The 23,298-nt window shown below is 45.0% G+C and overlaps 1 protein-coding gene across 1 annotated transcript; it reads right to left on the bottom strand.

Moving 5' to 3' along the window:
- Positions 1–1,345: 1,345 nt before the first annotated feature.
- LOC115158602 (KICSTOR complex protein SZT2-like) lies at positions 1,346–23,216 on the bottom strand. The gene is made up of 10 exons (XM_029707763.1): positions 23,202–23,216; positions 22,611–22,663; positions 17,553–17,766; positions 12,975–13,161; positions 12,762–12,884; positions 12,186–12,516; positions 11,723–11,932; positions 4,666–4,776; positions 2,170–2,238; positions 1,346–2,029 (listed from the first exon to the last, which is right to left on the bottom strand). The coding sequence occupies exons 2-10, from the start codon at positions 22,623–22,625 to the stop codon at positions 1,886–1,888; spliced, it is 1,404 nt and encodes a 467-aa protein (XP_029563623.1). The 5' UTR covers positions 22,626–22,663; positions 23,202–23,216; the 3' UTR covers positions 1,346–1,885.
- Between the last annotated feature and the right edge of the window lie 82 nt (positions 23,217–23,298).

Genomic DNA, 23,298 nt, shown 5'->3' with positions numbered 1-23,298 from the left:
GAAGGGGACCAAAACATTTCTGCAGCATTGAAGGTCCCCAAGAACAGTGGCCTCAATCAATCTTAAATGGAAGAAGTTTAAACCACCAAGAACTGCCCCCCCGGACAAACTGAGCAACCGGGGGAGAAGGCCCTAGGTCAGGGAGGTGACCAAGAACCCGATGGTCACTGACAGAGCTCTAGAGTTCCTCTGTGGAGATGGGAGAACCTTCCAAAAGGACAACCATATCTGCAGCACTCCACCATACAGGCCTTTATGGTAGAGTGGCTAGACAGAAGCCAGTTCTCAGTAAAAGGCACTTGGAGTTTGCCAACAAGATTCTCTGATCTGATGAAACCAAGATTGAACTCTTTGGCCTGAATGCCAAGCGTGCCAATGCCAAGCCAATGCCAAGCGTCACGTCTGGAGGAAACCTGGCACCATCACTACGGTGAAGCATGGTGGCAGCATCATGCTGTGGGGATGTTTTTCAGCGGCAAAGACGGGGAGACTAGTCAGGATCGAGGCAAAGATGAACGGATCAAAGTACAGATTCTTGATGAAAAGCTCCCTGGAGCAGGTTAGGACCTCAGACTGGGGCGAAGTTTCACCTTCCAACAGGACAACGACCCTAAGCACACAGCCAAGACAACGCAGGAGTGGCTTTAAGACAAGTCTCAATGTTCTTGAGTGGCCCAACCAGAGCCTGGACTTGAACCCGATCGAACATCTCTGGAGAGAACTGAAAATAGCTGTGCAGCAACGCTCCCCATCCTACCTGACAGACCTTGAGAGGATCTGCAGAGAAGAATGGGAGGAACTCCCCAAATACAGGTGTGCCAAGTTTGTAGCGTCATACCCAAGTAGACTCGGTGCTGTAATCACTGCCAGTACTCACTACTCAAAGTAATGAGTAAAGGGTCTGAATACTTACATAAATGTGATATTTCAGTTTGACATTTTTTAATAAATTAGCAAACATTTCTACAAACTTATTTTTGCTTTGTCATTATGGGGTATTGTGTAGATTGATGAGGAAAAAAAACAATTTAATACATTTTATAATAAGGTTGTAACATATGAAAATGTGGAAAAAGTCAAGGGATCTGAATACTTTCCGAAGGCACCGTATAATGCCAGGAGCCGCTTGTGGATTTGACAGCTCTAACGCTGCTTCACCTCCGACACCACCAAAACAACCGCTATGTGGATGTCGGCTAAAGCGGATCTGATTTAATAGAGCCCTTCATGTGCTTTAAAGCTAGTTCGTTGCTAATCTAAATTAACGATGTATACCCATTGATTCTTAAAGAATATAACTTAGTTCAACTGCGCTACCCTATCAGAACCACAAATATAAATCTTATTTTACTCCAATGTTTATAAACAATGTAAATGTAAACAAACACTATACACCCTCAAAACAAGTTAACACTATAATTTTCATACCAATTTTTCCAGGCACATCCCTCAGCTTTTTACCAAAACACAGGCCAGGTGACACAGGCCGGTAAGGTCGTATCTTTAAAGGGATGGTGCAAGATTTTTTGCAATGTCAGATGCCATTTCTATGTCTCTGTGTGCAGTTTGAAGGAAGTTGAAGGTAGTTTTGCGAGCGTAACTAGCGTTAGGGCAATGACTGGAAGTCTACAGGTACAGCTTCATTGACAAAATCTTGCACTATCCCTTTAACAATAGTGTGTATCTTTTCTCCCAGTGGTAGAATGAGTAAAACACTGATAATTTGAACAGGACGCTTTGACATGTGAACTCTTTGACCACTTTTCAACAATAACATCCTTTTTTGTGTCCCAATTGGCCTATAAATGAAGCCGCCTGTCTGGAACTACACCTCCCAGCAGCCTGTTTCTCTGTGGCCCACCTGGCCCCGATTGGCCCTCCAGGCCTACAGCAGGCCTGTCCACAAGTTGTAGCAGGCTGTGTTGATCACAGACTCCAGGTGATGGTACATGGACACCAGCTGGGGCGAGGGGCTGTTCCTAGGCTGCGGTTGGGATGGCAATGGCTCCCTAAATACAACCTTGAGGCTCTGGAGGGAGGGGGAGGAGGGGGCAAAATAAAGTTCAATTGAAAACAATGTCATCTCACCTTTAGCTTATAAGGAATTCTTATACTGTAGCTATAGAATACAAAAGAGCATAACAAGGGGAAGACATCACAATGACTCACCGTTTTTCCTGCCTGATTTTCAAGGAAGACCAGAACAAAGCAGTCAGTGAATTTCTGGTTCAGGACAGCCTGAAAGAAAGAAGGGAATGGCAGAACAACTTAATTTCAAGCTATAATGACTTACAATTCCATCCCCCCTATTCCCCACAGTATAACTTTGAACAAAAATAGGTGACTGACTACAGTTAATGGGATCTTGTGTTTGAACTATTTATAGTCTTTTGCTCTCTGGGACAAAAAAGGAATAGTGTGTGACTGATGTTTGCTAGGGAGGGAAGGGCAGGTTGAGTTTATGTCACCATCTACAGTACTAGGGCAGAACATCTTCAGAAGAGAAGTAGTGAGGGGGATGTTCTTTTGATCTCAAGTCTCTCAATTACCAAACTCAATAGTGACTAAACTCTTGACACCGACAATTATTCCCCATAAAACTCCCATAATCTCCCTTGAGAGCCGCATTTCCCATTTTTACACAACGCTAAAACCCTTCTTCCAAACTGCAGAGGTCTCTCAATATACTCATTTTTTCCTTCTTCACATTCAAATTGTTCTTGCGTTCCCCTATCACAAATAAAAGTTAGAAGCCTGAGAGAAACTTTTGAAAAGTTCAAGGATACTTGGGGCAGTTCCTGATAGCGGATTAGTCCATAAGAATTTCACAAGATCACCTCCAAAATTAATTGAAATCAAATAGGGGATGGAGGGATGGAATTCATTATAGGATATTACACATATAGAGTGATACAGTATATTTCTTGAATACATATCGTATATAAACAGGAGTCCAATGACAGAGCTATAGGAACTTTGATACAGGCACCCATGCTAATAACAACGTCTGCAGCTCAAGGAGCTGGTCTTGATGTTGTTGCATGCAGGGTCAAGATACAGTTTGACTTGAAGCGGATGCAATCACAATGAATGTGAAGGAGAAAACAGGATAATTAATTTGCTTAGCGGGGTGCTTTCCCCTGTTTCTCTACATTATATTCTGCTGGAGGTACAGCAGCTGGTGGTGCTCTACTGTATTCCTATGTATGCAAGTGTGTACATACTCCATATGGAGAGGACAGCTCTAGTTTAGTGAACAAAGCACCACTTCATTTACTGGAATAGTAGTGTTCAGTGGGGAGATAGGTTTTGCTACCTTTTCCATTGCAGATTTTGCTTAGTGTGCTCTACTGAACATGACCTTGATTTAGTGGCGGTTGAGGTCTGAAGGCCGCACTCTGGAACCCATTTTGACGAGCAATTTTAATTGTAGTGTAATTGTGGACAAAGTGCTGTAGGGACTTGTAGTTTTTACACTGAATAAATATATAAACGCAACATGTAAAGTGTTGGCCCCATGTTTCATGAACTGAACTGAAGGAAAATATCCCAGAAATGTTCCATACGTACAAAAAGCTTATTTCTATAAAATGTTGTGTACAAATTTGTTTTCATCCCTGTTAGTGAGCATTTCTCCTTTGCCAAGATAATCCATCCACCTGACAGGTGTGGCATATCAAGAAGCTGATTAAACAGCATGATCATTACACAGGTGCACCTTGTGCTGGGGGCAATAAAAGGCCACTTTAAAATGTGCAGTTTTGTCACACAACACAATGTCACAGATATCTCAAGGTTTGAGGGAGCATGCAATTGGCATACTGACTGCAGGAATGTCCAATAGAACTGTTGCCAGATAATTAAATGTTCATTTCTTTACTATAAGCCGCCTCCAATGTCGTTTTAGAGAAATTGGCAGTACGTCCAACCGGCATCACAACTGCAGACCATGTGTATGGTGTTGTGTGATTTGCTGATCAGCGGTTTGCTGATGTCAATGTTGTGAACAGAGTTCCTCATGGTGGCGGTGGGGTTATGGTATGGGTAGGTATAAGCTACGGACAACGAACAATTACATTTTATTGATTACAATTTGAATGCACAGAGATACCGTGATGAGATCCTGAGGCTCATTGTTGTGCCATTCATCCGCCGCCGTCACCTCATGTTTCAGCATGATAATACACGGCCCCATGTTGTAACGATCAGTACACAATTCCTGGAAGCTGAACATTTCCCATTTCTTCCATGGCCTGCATACGCACCAGACATGTCACCCATTGAGCACGTTTGGGATGCTCTGGATTGACGTGTACGACAGCGTGTTCCAGTTCCCGCCAATATCCAGCAACTTCGCACAGCCATTGAAGAGGAGTGGGACAACATTCCACAGGCCACAATCAACAGCTTGATCAAATCTATGTGTTTTCTGATCCACGCCTCTGCATTTTGTTAAGGTATCTGTGGCCAACATGACTGTTTCCCAATCGTGAAATCCATAGATTAGGGCTAATGAATTTATTAAAATTGACTGATTTCCATATATGAACTAACTCAGTAAAATAATTGAAATTGTAGCATGTTGCATTTATATTTTTGTTCAGTATATATGCTTTTGTAGTGTTTATATCTGTATATATGTTATATTAGTGGTTTTGCTCTTACCAGATACTGAATGCCACTCTGGTCAAAGTGTCGGCAGCTCTGAGGGAAGCGAGTCAGCAGCACTTTGATCAGACTCTGGTACCAGCTGGGACTCATGGTCAAGAAACAATTCTGTGGGAACAGAGATAGAGGACACAAAGCCTTGAAAGAAAAATGGAGGCCCTGGCCACACAGTGCTGAATGCTCTCACAGTGTTATTACGCAACGTTTTGACCCTGTAGGAACAGAGGAGAGGAAGCCTTGAAAGAATGATAGACACCTGGGCCACACATTGCTGAAAACACCCAAAGTTTGATTGTGCAACGTTTCGAGCTGAAGGTCTGAACTAGAGACAAACAAATGCTTGACCCTGACCAGTTACCACACAAATTCAAACCAGCAACAGCTACATAAGGAACAATGAGCCTACACACTGAGAAAAGAATACATCAGGAATTAAGTTAAGCTCTTTCAAAGACTTCTTCTAGATATTCCCTTGCAAATTAAAAAATGGCCAAATAGTACACAACAATTACTCAATTGGCTTTGAATCTAACATTTATAAAACATTGCTTGGCTGACAATCATCAGAGATTCCCTGGCATACATCTATGAATAGTAGAAAATGAGTAGAGAAGAGGATCGGAAGGGAAGACGAGGCAGCGGGTGGCTGTAGGGAGCTTTCCAACGGCGACCTCTGCAATGCTGCAGAGCCTACTCAGTTCTCACAGTCCATACTTCACTACATTCTTAATCTGTGTTCAGATCACTGACTGTGAAGTTTCCATTCCACTTCTTCTTTAACATGGACATATAAATAGGATGTTTGGGTTTTTAATTAGGACTTTTCTGTTGATAAATGCCGAGATCCCTGTGGGAAAGACACAGCTAGTTTGAAGAGCACAGCGTTGATTAAGATACATAACTATCTCTTTGAAGAGGGCAGCTCTCTACTGTAGCTATACCACCACACTAAAATAAAGAGCACATCTTTTATTAAAGAATAATAAGGCATATAACTATCTTAGAAAAAGGGTAGCTCTCTACAATAAACCATTGTCTTGTCCCAAATGGCACCCTTTTTCCTATACATGTAGTCTAATGTTGGAGCTTTCTGATCTTTGCATCTAAGCGCTCTTGCTTTGAAATTCATCTCAATATTAATTCTCAATAGTAACTGCCGTCCTTTACTTGTTCTTGAAATTCCAAACATTGGAAGACCACTGAGAAATGTTGTGAAGCAAAGCAGCGTTTAGCTACAGCTGTATCCCACAGAGTACCCTATATAGTGTACTACTTTGACCACAGCCCTATGGGCATTATGGAAATAGGGTGCCATTTTGGGAAGCATCCATGCTAACATCCTACTCAGAATAAAGACCTTCTGCAGTTTGAGAAGCTTCAATCTCATGGTAGATTAGATCATTTTTTATTTAATAATGAAAGAGACATACTTTAAATTAATAGTCACTAGCAAAGGGTATCATCAGACACATTGCACATTCCATATGTAGTTCAACTTGGTTTGAAATTGATTTGATGCTGTGGATTTTCTAGATTTACTTATCACATGTAGGCAGAGTAGACCTCTGGGAGCGGAGAGTTATCCCCTTGGTGTGAGCAGCATGTAGACTTCTGACGTGCCCAGAGGGGTTAGGGGTATGGAACTAACTCACAGGCCTCATCCCAAATGGTACCCTATTCCCTACATAGGCTCTGATCAAAAGTAGTGCGCTATGGGCCATGGTCAAAAGTAGTGCACTGTATAGGGAATAGGGATGTAACCACAGAATAGATATACAGTAACAAGACATTGGCACAGCATGGCAGAGTAGGTAGCACAGCGCGGCAGAGTAGGTAGCACAGCGCGGCAGAGTAGGTAGCACAGCGCGGCAGAGTAGGTAGCACAGCGCGGCAGAGTAGGTAGCACAGCGCGGCAGAGTAGGTAGCACAGCGCGGCAGAGTAGGTAGCACAGCGCGGCAGAGTAGGTAGCACAGCGCGGCAGAGTAGGTAGCACAGCGCGGCAGAGTAGGTAGCACAGCGCGGCAGAGTAGGTAGCACAGCGCGGCAGAGTAGGTAGCACAGCGCGGCAGAGTAGGTAGCACAGCGCGGCAGAGTAGGTAGCACAGCGCGGCAGAGTAGGTAGCACAGCGCGGCAGAGTAGGTAGCACAGCGCGGCAGAGTAGGTAGCACAGAGGTACGTATCTATCGCCTTCAGAAGATGATTTCAAGCTAGAAATGGAGTGGATGACACGACAGTTTGTTATGGATGAAACCTATGGGAATCATCAAAATAAAGCATCTACATTCAGTCTTCAGCAGGACTGATGGAAATCCTGCAGCTCTGTGGGGATTCACAACACAACAGAGATATGACAGAGGATCAAGAAAAACCCAATCAAACCGCACGCAACACCTCATACTGCACATAGGCAAATCCTACTACACATCATCACAATTCAGATATACTGTATGCATAGACATGTTTCCCAGCTGTGCTGGGGGATACGACGGTGCCACTATCCTTATGTTGATGTCAGGATAACGCCTGTGTGGTTATTATAGGGAGGATACGGCTCTATTCTCTACCTGCCGCACCGTAAGGGATGAGCTGCTGCAGTGCACAGTGGGAAGGCTGTTAGACCTGGAGGAGCTGTCAGTCACAGTGAGCAGCCCAGGAGCCCACAACCACTGGCTCAGGGGAAGGCATGATGGCTTTTAGAGAGAGCTTGTGATTATCATGATTTCTTTCTCCATGGATGACGAGCCGCGTTTCTCTCCTCTCCAACAACAAATGTGCACATGCACGCACACCTCTGTGATCATCAATGTCATCCAAGGATGCTTTGTTTCTCTCCTCTCCAACACACACAGATGCAAGCCTCTGTGATTATGAGGCTCTCGGTCTCCTCGAGTAGGCAGGAGTGAGTAGGCCTGGCCCACCCTCCTCTACTGACTAAGAGGGCATTAACCTTGAATACCATTCGCCACCCGCCCACCAGACATTTGGAAAATCACAGATGCATAGTTGCTCCAACCATCGTGTAATTGGAGAAGGGTACTTTAAACTGAGTATAATGAAGAATAACTGAAATGATTGGAGCTCTCAAGAAAGGCCATAGGGACCTTTATTTTACAAAACCAACAAGTGGAGGCTATATGGGTAGCATCAGTAACTAACTATTGAATAGAAGTGGCCAGAGTTCAGGTGGGTCTCCACTCTTCAGGAAAGGATGGGTGCTCAACAACGACAACAATCATGAGAATGGCTTACCAAGAAAAACTTCAAAAATACTAATTCCAGGTAAAAGGGAGTTGGAGATTGATCTATTTTACTTTGTTGAGTGCTCCAACTCCTTTCTACCTGGAATTAGTCTCATGATTCTCTGGATTGAAGTGTTGTTTAATTATTGTAGAAGGGATCATCTGTTCTCAGTGACTTAACTGCTGTTAACTAAATAAAATGTATCTATCTAACAAGCACAACTTTAATGGGTAGTCATTTAAAAGGATACAAGACTAACAGGAAACTCTAGTCAAGGCTACAGCACTGACACAATACATACTTATCTACCTGCAGAGGTACTTATCCAAATCCAATCACGACTGGAACACAATCACCTAATACGGACATGGCATGATAGTGGAAATTAGGCTATTGCATCTAATACGTGTACACCTGACTGGAACCATCCAATCTCTGAATGGAGGGCACAATCCAATCAGTGACCGGATGTGTTTTAATAATAGGTGCAGTAGGCTCAATAATTATGCTCTGTGTGTACAGTAGAGTGTGCTGATTGGCTTTTGAGATTCTTCCTCAACAGAGAGACCAGCGAACAGAGCAGCATGCTATAGAGGTGCCTGCTGCCAAATCAACACAGCAGCAGGATAATAGAGGCCATACAAACAGGACCTGAGAAAGACATGTTTTGTCATACACTACTACACATCTGAGGTGTGGTCTGGTCTGTGAGGTGAGGTGCTGTGGTCTGTAGTAGTGAGGTGGTGTGGCCTGAAGTAATGAGGTGGTGTGGTCTGTAGTAGTGAGTTGAGGTGAAGAGGTGTGGTCTGTAGTAGTGAGGTGAGGTGGTGTGGCCTGAAGTGGTGGTGTGGCCTGAAGTAGTGAGGTGGTGTGGTCTGTAGTAGTGAGTTGAGGTGAAGAGGTGTGGTCTGTAGTAGTGAGGTGAGGTGGTGTGGCCTGAAGTGGTGGTGTGGCCTGAAGTAGTGAGGTGGTGTGGTCTGTAGTAGTGAGTTGAGGTGAGGAGGTGTGGTCTGTAGCAGTGAGGTGAGGTGGTGTGATCTGCAGCAGTGAGGTGCTCTGTAGTAGTGAGGTGAGATGTCTGTAGCACTGAGGTGGTCTGCAGTGGTGAGGTGGTCTGAAAGTAGTGATGTCATCTGTAGTAGTGAGGTGGTCTGTAGTAGTGAAGTGGTCTGCAGTAGTGAGGTGGTCTGCAGTAGTGAGGTGAGGTGGTCTGCAGTAGTGAGGTGATCTGTAGTAGTGAAGTGGTCTGCTGTAGTGAGGTGAGCTGGTCTGTAGTAGTGAGGTGGTCTGCAGCAGTGAGGTGAGATGGTGTGGTCTGAAGTGGTGAGGTGGTGTGGTCTGTATTAGTGAGTTGAGATGGTGTGGTCTGTATTCGTGAGGTGAGATGTGTGGTCTATTAGTGAGGTGAGGTGGTCTGTAGTAGTGAGGTGAGGTGGTGTGGTCTGTAGTAGTGAGGTGAGGTGGTCTGTAGTAGTAAGTTGGTCTGTAGAAGTGAGGCGAGGTGGTGTGGGTCTGTATTAGTGAGGTGAGATGGTCTGTATTAGTGAGGTGAGGTGGTGTGGTCTGTAGTAGTGAGGTGAGATGGTACGGTCTGTAGTAGTGAGGTGGTGTGGTATGTAGTGGTGAGGTGAGGTGGTGTGGTCTGTAGTAGTGAGGAGGGTGTGGTCTGAAGTAGTGAGGTGGAGGTGGTGTGGTCTGAAGTGGTGAGGTGAGATGGTGTGGTCTGAAGTAATGAGGTGAGGTGGTGTGGTCTGTAGCAGTGAGGTGAGGTGGTGTGGTCTGTAGCAGTGAGGTGAGGTGGTGTGGTCTGTAGCAGTGAGGTGAGGTGGTGTGGTCTGTAGAGGTGAGGTGGTCTGTAGTAGTGAGGTGAGGTGGTGTGGTCTGTAGTAGTGAGGTGAGGTGGTGTGGTCTATATTAGTGAGGTGAGATGGTTGGTCTGTAGCAGTGAGAAGAGGTGGTCTGTAGTAGTGAGGTGAGTTGGGGTGAAGTAGTGGGGTAAGGTGGTCTGCAGTAGTGAGGTGAGATGGTCTGTAGAAGTGAGGTGAGGTGGTGTGGTCTGAAGTGGTGAGGTGAGATGGTGTGGTCTGTATTAGTGAGGTGAGGTGGTGTGGTCTGTAGTAGTGAGGTGAGGTGGTGTGGTCTGTAGTAGTGAGAGGAGATGGTGTGGTCTGTATTAGTGAGGTGAGGTGGTGTGGTCTGTAGTAGTGAGGTGAGTTGGTGTGGTCTGTATTAGTGAGGTGAGGTGGTGTGGTCTGTAGTAGTGAGGTGAGGTGGTGTGGTCTGTAGTAGTGAGGTGAGATGGTGTGGTCTGTAGTAGTGAGGTGAGGTGGTGTGGTCTGTAGTAGTGAGGTGAGTTGGTGTGGGTCTGTATTAGTGAGGTGAGGTGGTGTGGTCTGTAGTAGTGAGGTGAGGTGGTGTGGTCTGTAGTAGTGAGGTGAGGTGGTGTGGTCTGTATTAGTGAGGTGAGGTGGTGTGGTCTGTATTAGTGAGGTGAGGTGGTGTGGTCTGTATTAGTGAGGTGAGATGGTGTGGTCTGTATTAGTGAGGTGAGATGGTGTGGTCTGTATTAGTGAGGTGAGATGGTGTGGTCTGTATTAGTGAGGTGAGATGGTGTGGTCTGTGTTAGTGAGGTGAGATAGTGTGGTCTGTGTTAGTGAGGTGAGATGGTGTGGTCTGAAGTGGTGAGGTGGTGTGGTCTGTAGTAGTGATGCGAGATGGTGTGGATCTGTATTAGTGAGGTGAGGTGGTGTGGGTCTGTAGTAGTGAGGTAAGTCTGTAGTAGTGAGGTGGTCTGCAGCAGTGAGGTGAGATGGTGTGGTCTGTATTAGTGAGGTGAGATGGTCTGTAGTAGTGAGGTGGTGTGGTCTGAAGTAGTGAGGTGAGATGGTGTGGTCTGTAGTAGTGAGGTGAGGTGGTGTGGTCTGTAGTAGTGAGGTGAGGTGGTGTGGTCTGTAGTAGTGAGGTGAGGTGGTGTGGTCTGTAGTAGTGAGGTGGTGTGGTATGTAGTGGTGAGGTGAGGTGGTCTGAAGTAATGAGGTGAGGTGGTGTGGTCTGTAGCAGTTAGGTGAGGTGGTGTGGTCTGAAGTAATGAGGTGAGGTGGTGTGGTATGTAGTGGTGAGGTGAGGTGATGTGGTCTGTAGTAGTGAGGTGGTGTGGTCTGAACTAGTGAGGTGAGGTGGTGTGGTCTTAAGTAGTGAGGTGATGTGGTGTGGTCTTAAGTAGTGAGGTGAGGTGGTGTGGTCTGTAGTGGTGAGGTGGTGTGGTCTGTAGTGGTGAGGTGGAGGTGGTGTGGTATGTAGTGGTGAGGTGAGGGGGTGTGGTCTGTAGTAGTGAGATGAGGTGGTGTGGTCTGTAGTAGTGAGGTGAGGTGGTGTGGTCAAAGGTAGTGAGGTGAGGTGGTGTGGTCTGTAGTAGTGAGGTGGAGGTGGTGTGGTATGTAGTGGTGAGGTGAGGTGGTGTGGTCTGAAGTAATAAGGTGAGGTGGTGTGGTCTGTAGTGGTGAGGTGGTGTGGTCTGTAGTAGTGAGGTGAGGTGGTGTGGTCTGTAGTGGTGAGGTGAGGGGGTGTGGTCTGTAGTAGTGAGATGAGGTGGTGTGGTCTGTAGTAGTGAGGTGAGGTGGTGTGGTCTGTAGTAGTGAGAAGAGGTGGTGTGGTCTGTAGTAGTGAGGTGAGGTGGTGTGGTCTGTAGTGGTGAGGTGAGTTGGTGTGGTAAGGAGTGGTGAGGTGGTGAGGTCTGAAGTACTGAGATGGCCTGAAGTAGTGGGATGAGGTGATTTGGTCTGTAGTAGAGTAGGGTAGAGTGTTTTCTTTACCAGCTGGGGGTCAATCTCCCCTACAGATTGACTCTGCACTGCGTTGAGGAGCTCCTCCAGTTCGCCGAAGGACAGTTTGCTCATCTTGAGCTTGTCCATGGCCAGGTGCTGGTGTTCTCCATGGAACAGCCTCCTCCACAGGTTGTCCCTGCGACAGTGGCCCATGGCCTGTTCCACGCTCGCCTGGATCTGACTCTGCGCACAGCCCACCTGGATTGATGATTGAATCAATACATTTATTTGACTCATTTAAAATACACAGCCTATAATTTAATATATATGCAATAACTGCAATAACTCTTACATGAAGATATTGGTAAGCTGATTTCATTTGCAATACTAACATAGTAACCTATTGTATAGAAATGGTAACCTACAATTGCCTCATCCATGTGAATACATCAATACACGCACTAAAAAGTTAAAAACACAATGAAGTCTTAGCGGTCATGGAGAACCCTACCTCCTGGTTGAGCAGGGGGAACAGATGAGAGGGGTAGAGGAGACCTTGGGCCCCAGACCCTTGGGGGCCAGTCAGGGGATAGAACTCGTTCCCAACGCTGGGGGTAGAGATGAAGGTGTCTGGGGCTGAGGCTGCAGGGGGGGTCTCCTCCCAGTGGTCCAGTTCAAGGTCCAATACCCCGCCTGGTTCTGTACCTCTCTCAGGGGGAACCCTTCCTGCCAGGTCGCTGACCTCATGGTGTATCTGGGGAAGCTTTTTGAAGCGACGCATGTCAGCCGTCAGCCGGGGAAACAGCTCTCTCTGGCTGGTCATTATCACGTAGTAACGCAGCCTGAAACATAAACACGCAAGGACACATCACACACAGATTAAGAAGACAGATAAGTCAATGTCATTGCAATGTAACTTCATACAGAGTTATTGGTACAGCACAGCTTCATTTTAATGTATCCTACTGTATAGAATACTATCCTATTGTTTTCAATAGCAACCTACTGTATGAAATGGTAACCTTTCCCAAAATGATTTCCACCTTCCATTGTGCGATATATAATCCCTCCTTTCATCTCTCTGTACCTCAGCAGATGTCTCTCTCCCTCCGACTGCTCCTCAAACGGAGCAGCATTGTGACACACCAGCAGGGACACGTCAAAATCGTCATGGTGACGCAGGCCTTCAAGGTCCTTGTAAGAGCCCGAGCTAGATGAGAAGAACAGGTCATGCATAATGTATGTTTAATTCACAGTGTGTGTGTGTGTGTGTGTGTGTGTGTGTGTGTCCATAGCCTACCTGTTCCACAGTGCAACCAGACCGTACTCATGCAGGTCACTGCTGGGTGGTGCCCCCTTCTTGCCATCGCTGGTCATTGCAGCCTTGGACATGCGAAGGGGCTTCATGCCGTAGGTGCCAGCATGGTCAGTAATGTAGTTATACAGCTGGTGAGCTGTGATCATCCCCGTAGAGATGGAGAAACTCCCTGATGGACAGACAAACAGACAGAAACATGAGTTTACCGACAGGACATAGGCCTGGATTCAACCCAACACAGATTAGCGGCCTACGCACAGCGATAGACTTTCAGGAAGTCCAGGATCCAGTTGCAGAGGGAGGTATTTAGTCCCAGGTTCCTTAGCTTATTGATGAGCTTTGAGGGCACTATGGTGTTGAACGCTGAGCTGTAGTTAATGAATAGCATTCTCACATAGGTGAGAATCTCACATTCCTTTTGTCCAGATTCCTTTTGTCCAGGTGAGAAAGGGCAGTGTGGAGTGCAATAGAGATTGCATCATCTGTGGATCTTATAGGGCGGTATGCAAATTGTAGTGGGTCTAGGGTTTCTGGGATAATGGTGTTGATGTGAGCGATGATCAGCCTTTCAAAGCACTTCATGGCTACAGACTTGAGTGCTAGGAGACGGTGGTCATTTAAGCAGGTTACCTTAGTGTTCTTGGGCACAGGGACTATGATGGTCTGCTTAAAATATGTTTGTATTACAGACTCTGACATGGAGAGGTTGAAAATGTCAGTGAAGACACTTGCCAGTTGGTCAGCGGGTGCTCGCAGTACACGTCCTGGTAATCCGTCTAGCCCTGCGGGCTTGTGAATGTTGACCTGTTTAAAGGTCTTACTCACATCGGCTGCGGAGAGCATGATCACATAGTTGTCTGGAACAGCTGGTGCCTTCATGCATGTTTCAGTGCATGTTTTCGAAGCGAAAATAGAAGTAGTTTAGCTCGTCTGGTAGGCTTGTGTCACTAGGCAGCTCTCGGCTGTGCTTCCCTTTATAGTCTGTAATGGTTTGCAAGCCCTGCCACATCCGACGAGCGTCGGAGCTGGTGTAGTACGATTCGATCTTAGTCCTGTATTGACGCTTTGCCTGTTTGATGGTTCGTTGGAGGGCATAGCGGTATTTTTTATGAGCTTCCGGGTTAGAGTCCCGCTCCATGAAAGCGGCAGCTCTAGCCTTTAGCTCAGTGTGGATGTTGCCTGTAATCCATGGCTTCTGGTTGGGGCATGTACGTACGGTCACTGTGGGGACGACGTCATTGATGCACTTATTGATGAAGCCAATGACTGATGTGGTGTACTCCTCAATGACATCGGAAGAATTCCGGAACATATTCCAGTCTGCGCTAGCAAAACAGTCCTGTAGCTTAGCATCTGCTTTATCTGAACACTTTTTTATTGACCGAGTCACTGGGGCTTCCTGCTTTAACTGTAGCTTGTAAGCAGGAATCAGTAGGATAGAATTATGGTCTGATTTGCCAAATGGAGGGAGAGCTTTGTACACGTCTCTGTGTGTGGCATAAAGGTGGTCTAGAGTTTTTTCCCCTCTGGTTGCACATTTAACATGCTGATAGAAATTTGGTAAAACGGATTTAAGTTAACCTGTATTAAAGTCCCCGGCCACTAGGCGCGACGCCTCTGGATGAACGTTTTCCTATTTGCTTATGGTGGAATACAGTTAATGGAGTGTGTTCTTAGTGCCAGCATCAGTCTGTTGTGGTATGTAGACAGCTACGAAAAATACAGATGAAAACGCTCTAGGTAGATATTGTGGTCTACAGCTTATCATGAGATACTCTACCTCAGGCGAGCAAAACCTCAAGATTTCCTCAGATATCCTGCACCAGCTGTTGTTTACATATATACATAGTCCGCGCCCCTTGTCTTACCAGACGCCGCTGTTCTATCCTGCCGATACAGCGTATAACCAGCCAGCCCTATGTTGATAATGTTGTCGCGTGTGGCTCAGTTGGTAGAGCATGGTGTTTGCAGGGTTGTGGGTTCGATTCCCACGGGGGACCAGTACGGGGGGAAAAGAATGTATGAAATGTATGCATTCACTACTGTAAGTCGCTCTGGATAAGAGCGTCTGCTAATGACTAAAATGTAAAATGTAAAAATGGCGTTCAGCCACGACTCCGTGAAGCATAAGATATTACAGTTTTTAATGTCCCGTTAGTAGTTTAATCTTCCTCGTAGGTTGTCTATTTTATTTTCCAATGATTGCATGTTAGCTAGTAGAACGGAAGGCAGTGGGGGCTTATTCGATCGCCTATGAATTCTCAGAAGGCAGCCCAACCTCCGTCCTCTTTTTACGCAAATGACGGGGATTTGGGCCTGTTCCTGGGAAAGCAGTATGCCCTTCACGTCGGGCTCGTTAATGGAAAAAAAAGCTTCTGCCAGTTCGTGGTGAGTAATCGCTGTTCTGACATCCATAAGTTATTTTCGGTCATAAGAGACGGTAGCAGCAACATTATGTACGGAGTGTGTAAAAACATAAGTTACAAACAACGCAAAAAAACTAACAAAAAACACGTTTGGTTAGGAGTAGAGGTCGACCGATTAATCAGAATGGCCGATTAATTAGGGCCGATTTCAAGTTTTCATAACAATCGGTAATCGGTATTTTTGGCCACCGATTTGCAGATTTGTTTTTTTACGCCTTTATTTAACTAGGCAAGTCAGATTAAGAACACATTCTTATTTTCAATGACGGCCTAGGAACGGGGGTTAACTGCCTTGTTCAGGGGGGATTCGGGGATTCGTTTTTGCAACCTTCCGGTTACTAGTCCAACGCTCTAACCACCTGCCTTACATTGCACTCCACGAGGAGCCTGCATGGCAGACTGACTATCTGTTATGTGAGGGCAGCAAGAAGCCAAGGTAAGTTGCTAGCTAGCATTAAACTTATCTTATAAAAAACGATCAATCTTAACATAATCACTAGTTAACTACACATGGTTGATATTACTAGTTTATCTAATGTGTCCTGCGTTGCATATAATTGATGCGGTGCCTGTTCATTTCTCATCGAATCACAGCCTACTTCGACAAACGGGTGATGATTTAACAAGCGCATTTGCGAAAAAAGCACTGTCGTTGCACCAATGTACCTAACCATAAACATCAATGCCTTTCTTTAAAATCAATACACAAGTATATATTTTTAAACCTGCATATTTAGTTAATATTGCCTGCTAACATGAATTTGTGTCACTTCTCTAGCGTTCTGTGCAAGCAGTCAGGGTATATACAGCAGTTTGGGCCGCCTGGCTTATTGCGCACTGTGTGAAGTCCATTTATTCCTAACAAAGGCCGTAATTAATTTGCCAGAATTGTACATAATTATGACATAACATTGAAGGTTGTGCAATGTAACAGGAATATTTAGACTTAGGGATGCCACCCGTTAGATAAAATACGGATTCGACCATATTAATGACCAAAGGCTCGTATTTCTGTGTGTTATTATGTTATAATTAAGTATATGATTTGATATTTGATAGAGCAGTCTGACTAAGCGATGGTAGGCAGCAGCAGGCTCGTAAGCATTCATTCAAACAGCACCTTCGTGCGTTTTGCCAGCAGCTCTTCGCAATTCTTCAAGCATTGCGCTGTTTATGACTTCAAGCCTATCAACTCCCAAGATTAGGCTGGTGTAACCAATGTGAAATGGCTAGCTAGTTAGCGGGTGCGCGCTAATAGCGTTACAAACGTCACTCGCTCTGAGACTTGGAGTAGTTGTTCCCCTTGCTCTACATGGGTAACGCTGCTTCGAGGGTGGCTGTTGTCGATGTGTTCCTGGTTCGAGCGAGGAGAGGGACGGAAGCTATACTGTTGCACTGGCAATACTAAAGTGCCTATAAGAACATCCAATAGTCAAAGGTATATGAAATAGAAATCGTATAGAGAGAAATAGTCCTATAATAACTACAACCTAAAACTTCTAACCTGGGAATATTGAAGACTCATGTTAAAAGAAACCACCAGCTTTCATATGCTCTCATGTTCTGAGCAAGGAACTTAAACGTTAGCTTTTTTACATGGCACATATTGCACTTTTACTTTCTTCTCCAACACTTTGTTTTTGCATTATTTAAACCAAATTGAACATGTTTCATTATTTATTTGAGGCTAAATTGATAATATAATACATAAATACTAAGTTAAAATAAGTGTTCATTCAGTATTGTTGTAATTGTCATTATTACAAATAAATACATTTAAAAAAGTAAAAATTTAAAAAAAAATAAAAATAAAAATAAAAAAATAAAAAACTATTTAATCGGCATCGGCCTTTTTGTGCCCTCCAATAATCGGTATCGGCGTTGAAAAATCATAAATCGGTCGACCTCTATTTAGGAGCACATAAAACGTCAGCCATCTTCTCCGGCGCCATGATACAATTTCCCAGATGTCAATGGAGATCATGCTAACTGTTCAGCTCAAGCAGAAATCACATTTAAAAGTCAACTACAAAGCACAGGTTGTTGATCTGTGTTGGTTTTAATTCTGGCCTTATACATACTGCTGGGACTCTTTTCAGGATTTAGTTGTTTAGGTGGGTTGAGTCAGACTCACCCTGGAAGACGTGGTTTCGTCTGAACTTGGGGATGTCAGGGTGATGAGCTATGAAGTCCTCCAGGAAGCCGGTCAGCCGGTATCCCTGCTGCAGGGTCATGTGACAGCCCACAAGGGACTGGTGAACCACCCGTAGGTGGAAGTCATAGCTGAACGAGTGCACATGCATCAGGCCAATCACCTTATCACACTCCTCTGTGAAGAGCATGGAGAGCTGGAGGAGAGAGGGCGACACAGTGTAGACACTCACTACAGATTTCTGTAAGGGCTGTGGGAATGAGATCGGACACACACACACACACACACACACACACACACACACACCTCATCCAGAGGAAGAGGATCTCATGACCTACCATTCACACAATCATCTGAATTAATATCAAGCCAGTATTGGCAGTATCATATGCACAATTCAATGTTTAATAATACATGTTTTGAAGTTAGGCCTAGCTCCTCTTCCTCTCTCTGCATTGCTATCCATCTAGTATCTAATAGTAATAGCAGACCCATTAAAGTCGTCTACATCGGTAGGAAAACCTCCCTGCTGTTTCAGACGTTCTCAGAGCCCATTGTCTGTCTGCTTGTATCCACCCAATCTGTGGTGGCATCCACTTAAAGTGCTTCTACTCCTCTACTACCATCCCTCCTTTGAGAGGCTATTGTAAGCAACTGTGATATCAATCAACTTCATAATTGTATCTTATTTAATTAAATCCAACATCAAAGCGGAGGCTTACAAAAGCATTAATGGCAAAATGCTAATGATTGAGGTGAAAGACTGGAGCATGCAGTGATTACAACACAATACGAGGAACTGCGGTTCGGAGAGGGGTGTTTGGGGGGGGATGGAGGGTAAATGCTATTACTGCTGCTGCTTTCATCTTGATCATTTGCCTGGAACAAATGCAAATAGGTCTTATCAAATCAAAGAGTAAGCGAAAAAACAACATAACAGTGTTCATTTAATGCCAGTACTAGTCAAGAGGCATTCATTACACATCAAGAAACAGTTACTTTCTTTTCCTTTTAAAGTCAAGGTAACGAGTTGAACCTTTCACCACCTCTCTGAAGAAGTGAACGTTTTGTACCAGACTTAGCCATTTTAGTTTGTGCTAGGGCAGACACCTTCAATAAAATAAAAGCACAGAAAACAGAGAGTACATTTCTCCAGTGGTATAGACTGTAGAAGAGATTGAAGGCTAGAACATTGTAGTAGTGTAATGTCAGAAGTTGGAACAGGCTGGTACAAAGCGGTTTAATGGTTCTGTTGGTCAGTGTTCCCCAGTGGAGATTGAGAGATCTGGAGCCTAATTAACTGAAACCTCTGACTCCTGAGCCAACAAGACCACTGAAGCGATTAGGGGACAAACTGCCCTTTAGCAGTGAAACCACAGAGATACACTATTAATAATACTATATAATTATGTTACTATTTAATCCAACACATTTATTAGGGACCTGTTAACAGCTGGGTCAACACTGTGAATTAAATGCTCAGGCATTTACCAACTGCCATTCTGAACTAAAAACTATTTTGGTTATACCTTTCAAACTTACTTGAACGTACTAATATTCATGCTAAACTTTTCAAACTGTTCACAGGTGCTAGCAAAGAGGAGGTTAAAAGTATATAACTTTGTTAAAAACTAAATTATTGGTATAGCAAAGATATTTTCTACTACAGAGAGACACTTTACATTACAACAACGACAGAGGATGACAGTGGATTAGAGCTGCAAAAATCAATAATACAGAGGATTCTTAATCATCGAGGCCATCCAGGAAGCAGAGAAAACACATACTGGCTTCCTGTTAAGGCAAGGGCTGATTTCAAGGTTTTACTGCTAACCTACAAAGCATTACATGGGCTTGCTCCTACCTATCTTTCCGATTTGGTCCTGCCGTACATACCTACACGTACGCTACGGTCACAAGACGCAGGCCTCCTAATTGTCCCTAGAATTTGTAAGCAAACGGCTGGAGGTAGGGCTTTCTCCTATAGAGCTCCATTTTTATGGAATGGTCTGCCTACCCATGTGAGAGACGCAGACTCAGTCTCAACCTTTAAGTCTTTACTGAAGACTTATCTCTTCAGTAGGTCCTATGATTAAGTGTAGTCTGGCCCAGGAGTGTGAAGGTGAACGGAAAGGCTGGAGCAACGAACCGCCCTTGCTGTCTCTGCCTTGTCGGTTCCCCTCTTCCCACTGGGATTCTCTGCCTCTAACCCTTTTACAGGGGCTGAGTCACTGACTTACTGGTGTTCTTCCATGCCGTCCATGGGAGGGGTGCGTCACTTGAGTAGGTTGAGCCACTGACGTGGTCTTCCTGTCTGGGTTGGCGCCCCCCCCCTTGGGTTGTGCCGTGGCGGAGATCTTTGTGGGCTATACTCGGCCTTGTCTTCGGACGGTAAGTTGGTGGTTGTTGATATCCCTCTAGTGGTGTGGGGGCTGTGCTTTGGCAAAGTGGGTGGGGTTATATCCTGCCTGTTTGGCCCTGTCCGGGGGTATCATCGGATGGGGCCACAGTGTCTTCTGATCCCTCCTGTCTCAGCCTCCAGTATTTATGCTGCAGTAGTTTGTGTCGGGGGGCTAGGGTCAGTCTGTTACATCTGGAGTATTCTCTTGTCTTATCCGGTGTCCTGTGTGAATGTAAATATGCTCTCTCTAATTCTCTCTTTCTCTCTTTCTCTCGGAGGACCTGAGCCCTAGGACCATGCCTCAGGACTACCTGGCATGATGACTCCTTGCTGTCCCCAGTCCACCTGGCCATGCTGCTGCTCCAGTTTCAACTGTTCTGCCTGCGGCTACGGAACCCTGACCTGTTCACCGGACGTGCTTGTTGCACCCTCGACAATTACTATGATTATTATTATTTGACCATGCTGGTCATTTACGAACATTTTAACATCTTGACCATGTTCTGTTATAATATCCACCCGGCACAGCCAGAAGAGGACTGGCCACCCCTCATAGCCTGGTTCCTCTCTAGGTTTCTTCCTAGGTTTTTGGCCTTTCTCAGGAGTTTTCCTAGGGAGTTTTTCCCAGCCACCGTGCTTCTTTCACATGCATTGCTTGCTGTTTGGGGTTTTAGGCTGGGTTTCTGTACAGCACTTTGAGATTTCAGCTGATGTACGAAGGGCTATATAAATAAATTTGATTTGATTGATTTGATACGAGTTGATTGGAGTAGAGCGCGAGAGAAAGGAAGGCGGGCCAGACACGGAGATGATTAGAGCATATCAGAAGGCTTGAAGAAGATCCCAAATCCTTGGACCAATGGGTCACCAACTCACAAGACCCCAGAACAGGTGATGAAGTTTGAACTCATAAATGTACTAAAGAAATCACAGACAGATGCTTGAATAAGACAGGGGAAGTCAGAAGATTGCAGATCAAGTCTGGAATGAGCAAAGAAAAACACAGGGAAAGACAGTAACAGTAAGTATTCTGCAAAAAGAGCAGCATTTAGGCTAGTTTATTCACCAGCTGCATGACAAACACAGACTGATACAAGAAGAGCTTGGAGGGAGGGTCACAATGACCCACAGGCAGACAGCAAATCAAAGCTCAGCATCATTCTGGCCAGTTTGGCCCAGCAGCAAGATGAAGATGTAGACTGAGACAACAGAGGACTGAGATGAACCCAGAAGTCACAGCAGAACAGAACATGTAGGGAAGTATGACATTGGAGCCCAGAGCTCCACCAGGCTGCACTGAAGATGGCTTCCTCTGTCTGATTGAATCTATCACCATTCCTCAGAAAGAAAGAAAGAAAGAAAGAAAGAAAGAAAAAGAGAGAGAGCGAAAGAAAGTAGATAGAGGGATCAGGGGACATTGCAGCAAGCAGAGAGGGGGGAGACACCCCGGCCCTAAGGGTTCTGTGACATACTGCAGAGTCAGAGACTGGTGTGGCATCAGGGAATGGCTTTAGACAGAAAAGTTTTGAGGTGAGGAAGGAGCCCTGATGGAGAGAGGACATGAGATGGGACTAGACAGACACTCACAGAAACATACACAGAGGTATGCACAGACACACACAGAAGGAAAGGAAATGGACAAACAAAGAACATGAGACAGACAAAAGACAATTGTCAGAATAGAGCTCCCCAGCTCGTAGTCCTAAAAAACGGAAATGAGTTACCTCTGGTTCGTTGGTCATCCCTATGGGGAAATGGATGGGGAAATAATGGGGTTTTGGGATAAACACTTAAACACAGGCTTAAGAGATCTTATACGTTTTGTATAAGACCGTTTTATCCCCCAAAAAACATTAATTTCCCCATAGGCCAAAGAGCCATGGCGGAGTTAGTGCCTATAAAAATACGCTCTAAAACACCTACAAACTCATTGTGTTGCTACATACTCACATTAATACGATTAGAATGATCTAGAACAGAGAGGTGACAAACTAGTGTGTGTGAGCACCAAGCGTGACCAGGTCAGACAGGCCACGAAGACAACAGTCAACACTGAGGAGAACTGAGGCTGACAGAGTCCAATTATAAACCACACACACACACACACCATCTCTCGCTCCACTCACTCATCTGCTCCAGAGCTTAACAGACATGTCTACCACCCTGCTGTGCATCGAGATGGACCTTGCAACAGCCATGGCTCTTCTCAAACTCTAATCACTGTGATTAAAGAGAACGCTCTCTCACTCTGTCTGCTCAGACTAACATACGTCACTTTGAGACAGTTACCAACACGTTGAGGGGAAACGGTGAGCATCACAGTGACACCTTGTTCTCTGCCTGCCTGTCTGTATCCTATTAAATAACAGTCATCTCACAACCTGAAAACTGATCCATCACAAGGAGGAGAGATGAGCGAAAGAAACAGGAAAATGAGAGCTAGAAAGGGAGTGAGATGAAGAAAGAAAGAAAAAGAGAGAGGAGAAACAAATATAGGGAGCGAGAAAGACCGAGCTAGCCAGAGCCAGAGAGAGGCTACATGGTAAACAGCTCTCTCTAACACAGGGTCAGTCTGTACACTGTATGCAGTGCTGAGCACAGCCATTAGTCTAGTACATAAGAGTTCAGACCAGACCTACCGCTGCAAGCTCCATCTCGCCATCTCCCTAGTCCACACCACAGTCCATTAGCTCTGTTGAAAGAGTGGGCAGACTGCTGCAGTAGCTAATCACTCACCCCACACACACTACACTCTGCCTAATAGTTTACATGGCAAAGCAATTACCAGCATGAAATATATGGGTTAGGAGTACAATAATGTTTTTTTTTCGATTAGAAAACCATATACAGTATATGGCTAGCAATCATTATGAAAAACTGTAATAAAAGACGAGAAAAGGATGTTTTGCAAAGTGAGTCCATGGATTTCTTTCATATAATAAGACAGTTTGGCTTGAGAAGGAAATGGAGGAAAGGCTGTTTCAAATCTCTCTTGGCAATCTAGTTGTATGTGTGTTGTATGTCACTTCAACAGAAATGTTACAACTGAAAGAGTCAGACACTAAAATGAGTGTTTAGTACTACGCCAATCACTCATTATTTAGCTTTTGGCTTCCAGCACACACATTTACAAACAAACAAATGGCAACAATAACAAAAAATACTTCAGATGGCTTTATAGTTGTAGATGGCCAGATGCTGATGAGAGTTAGGCATCTGTTGGGGCTTACCCTCCCTCCCAGCTGAGATACAACATCTGGAGACGCTCAGCAAACACACAGCAGTCGTTTACACATCTTTACACTGAATTACGCCTCATTTAGAGCA

The sequence above is a fragment of the Salmo trutta genome, chromosome 22, assembly GCF_901001165.1.
Source record: "Salmo trutta chromosome 22, fSalTru1.1, whole genome shotgun sequence".
In the NCBI taxonomy this organism is placed as follows: domain Eukaryota; kingdom Metazoa; phylum Chordata; class Actinopteri; order Salmoniformes; family Salmonidae; genus Salmo; species Salmo trutta.
This window is presented reverse-complemented; position numbering and strand designations above follow the sequence as displayed.

What these genes read in the sequence shown, in the direction of transcription:
- LOC115158602 (XM_029707763.1), bottom strand. An exon ending in CTGGTTGCACTGTGGAACAG is followed by an intron (nt 12,885 to 12,974) that starts GTAGGCTATGGA and finishes CTTCTCATCTAG; the next exon opens with CTCGGGCTCTTACAAGGACC. An exon ending in GGAGAGAGACATCTGCTGAG is followed by an intron (nt 12,517 to 12,761) that starts GTACAGAGAGAT and finishes TTTATGTTTCAG; the next exon opens with GCTGCGTTACTACGTGATAA.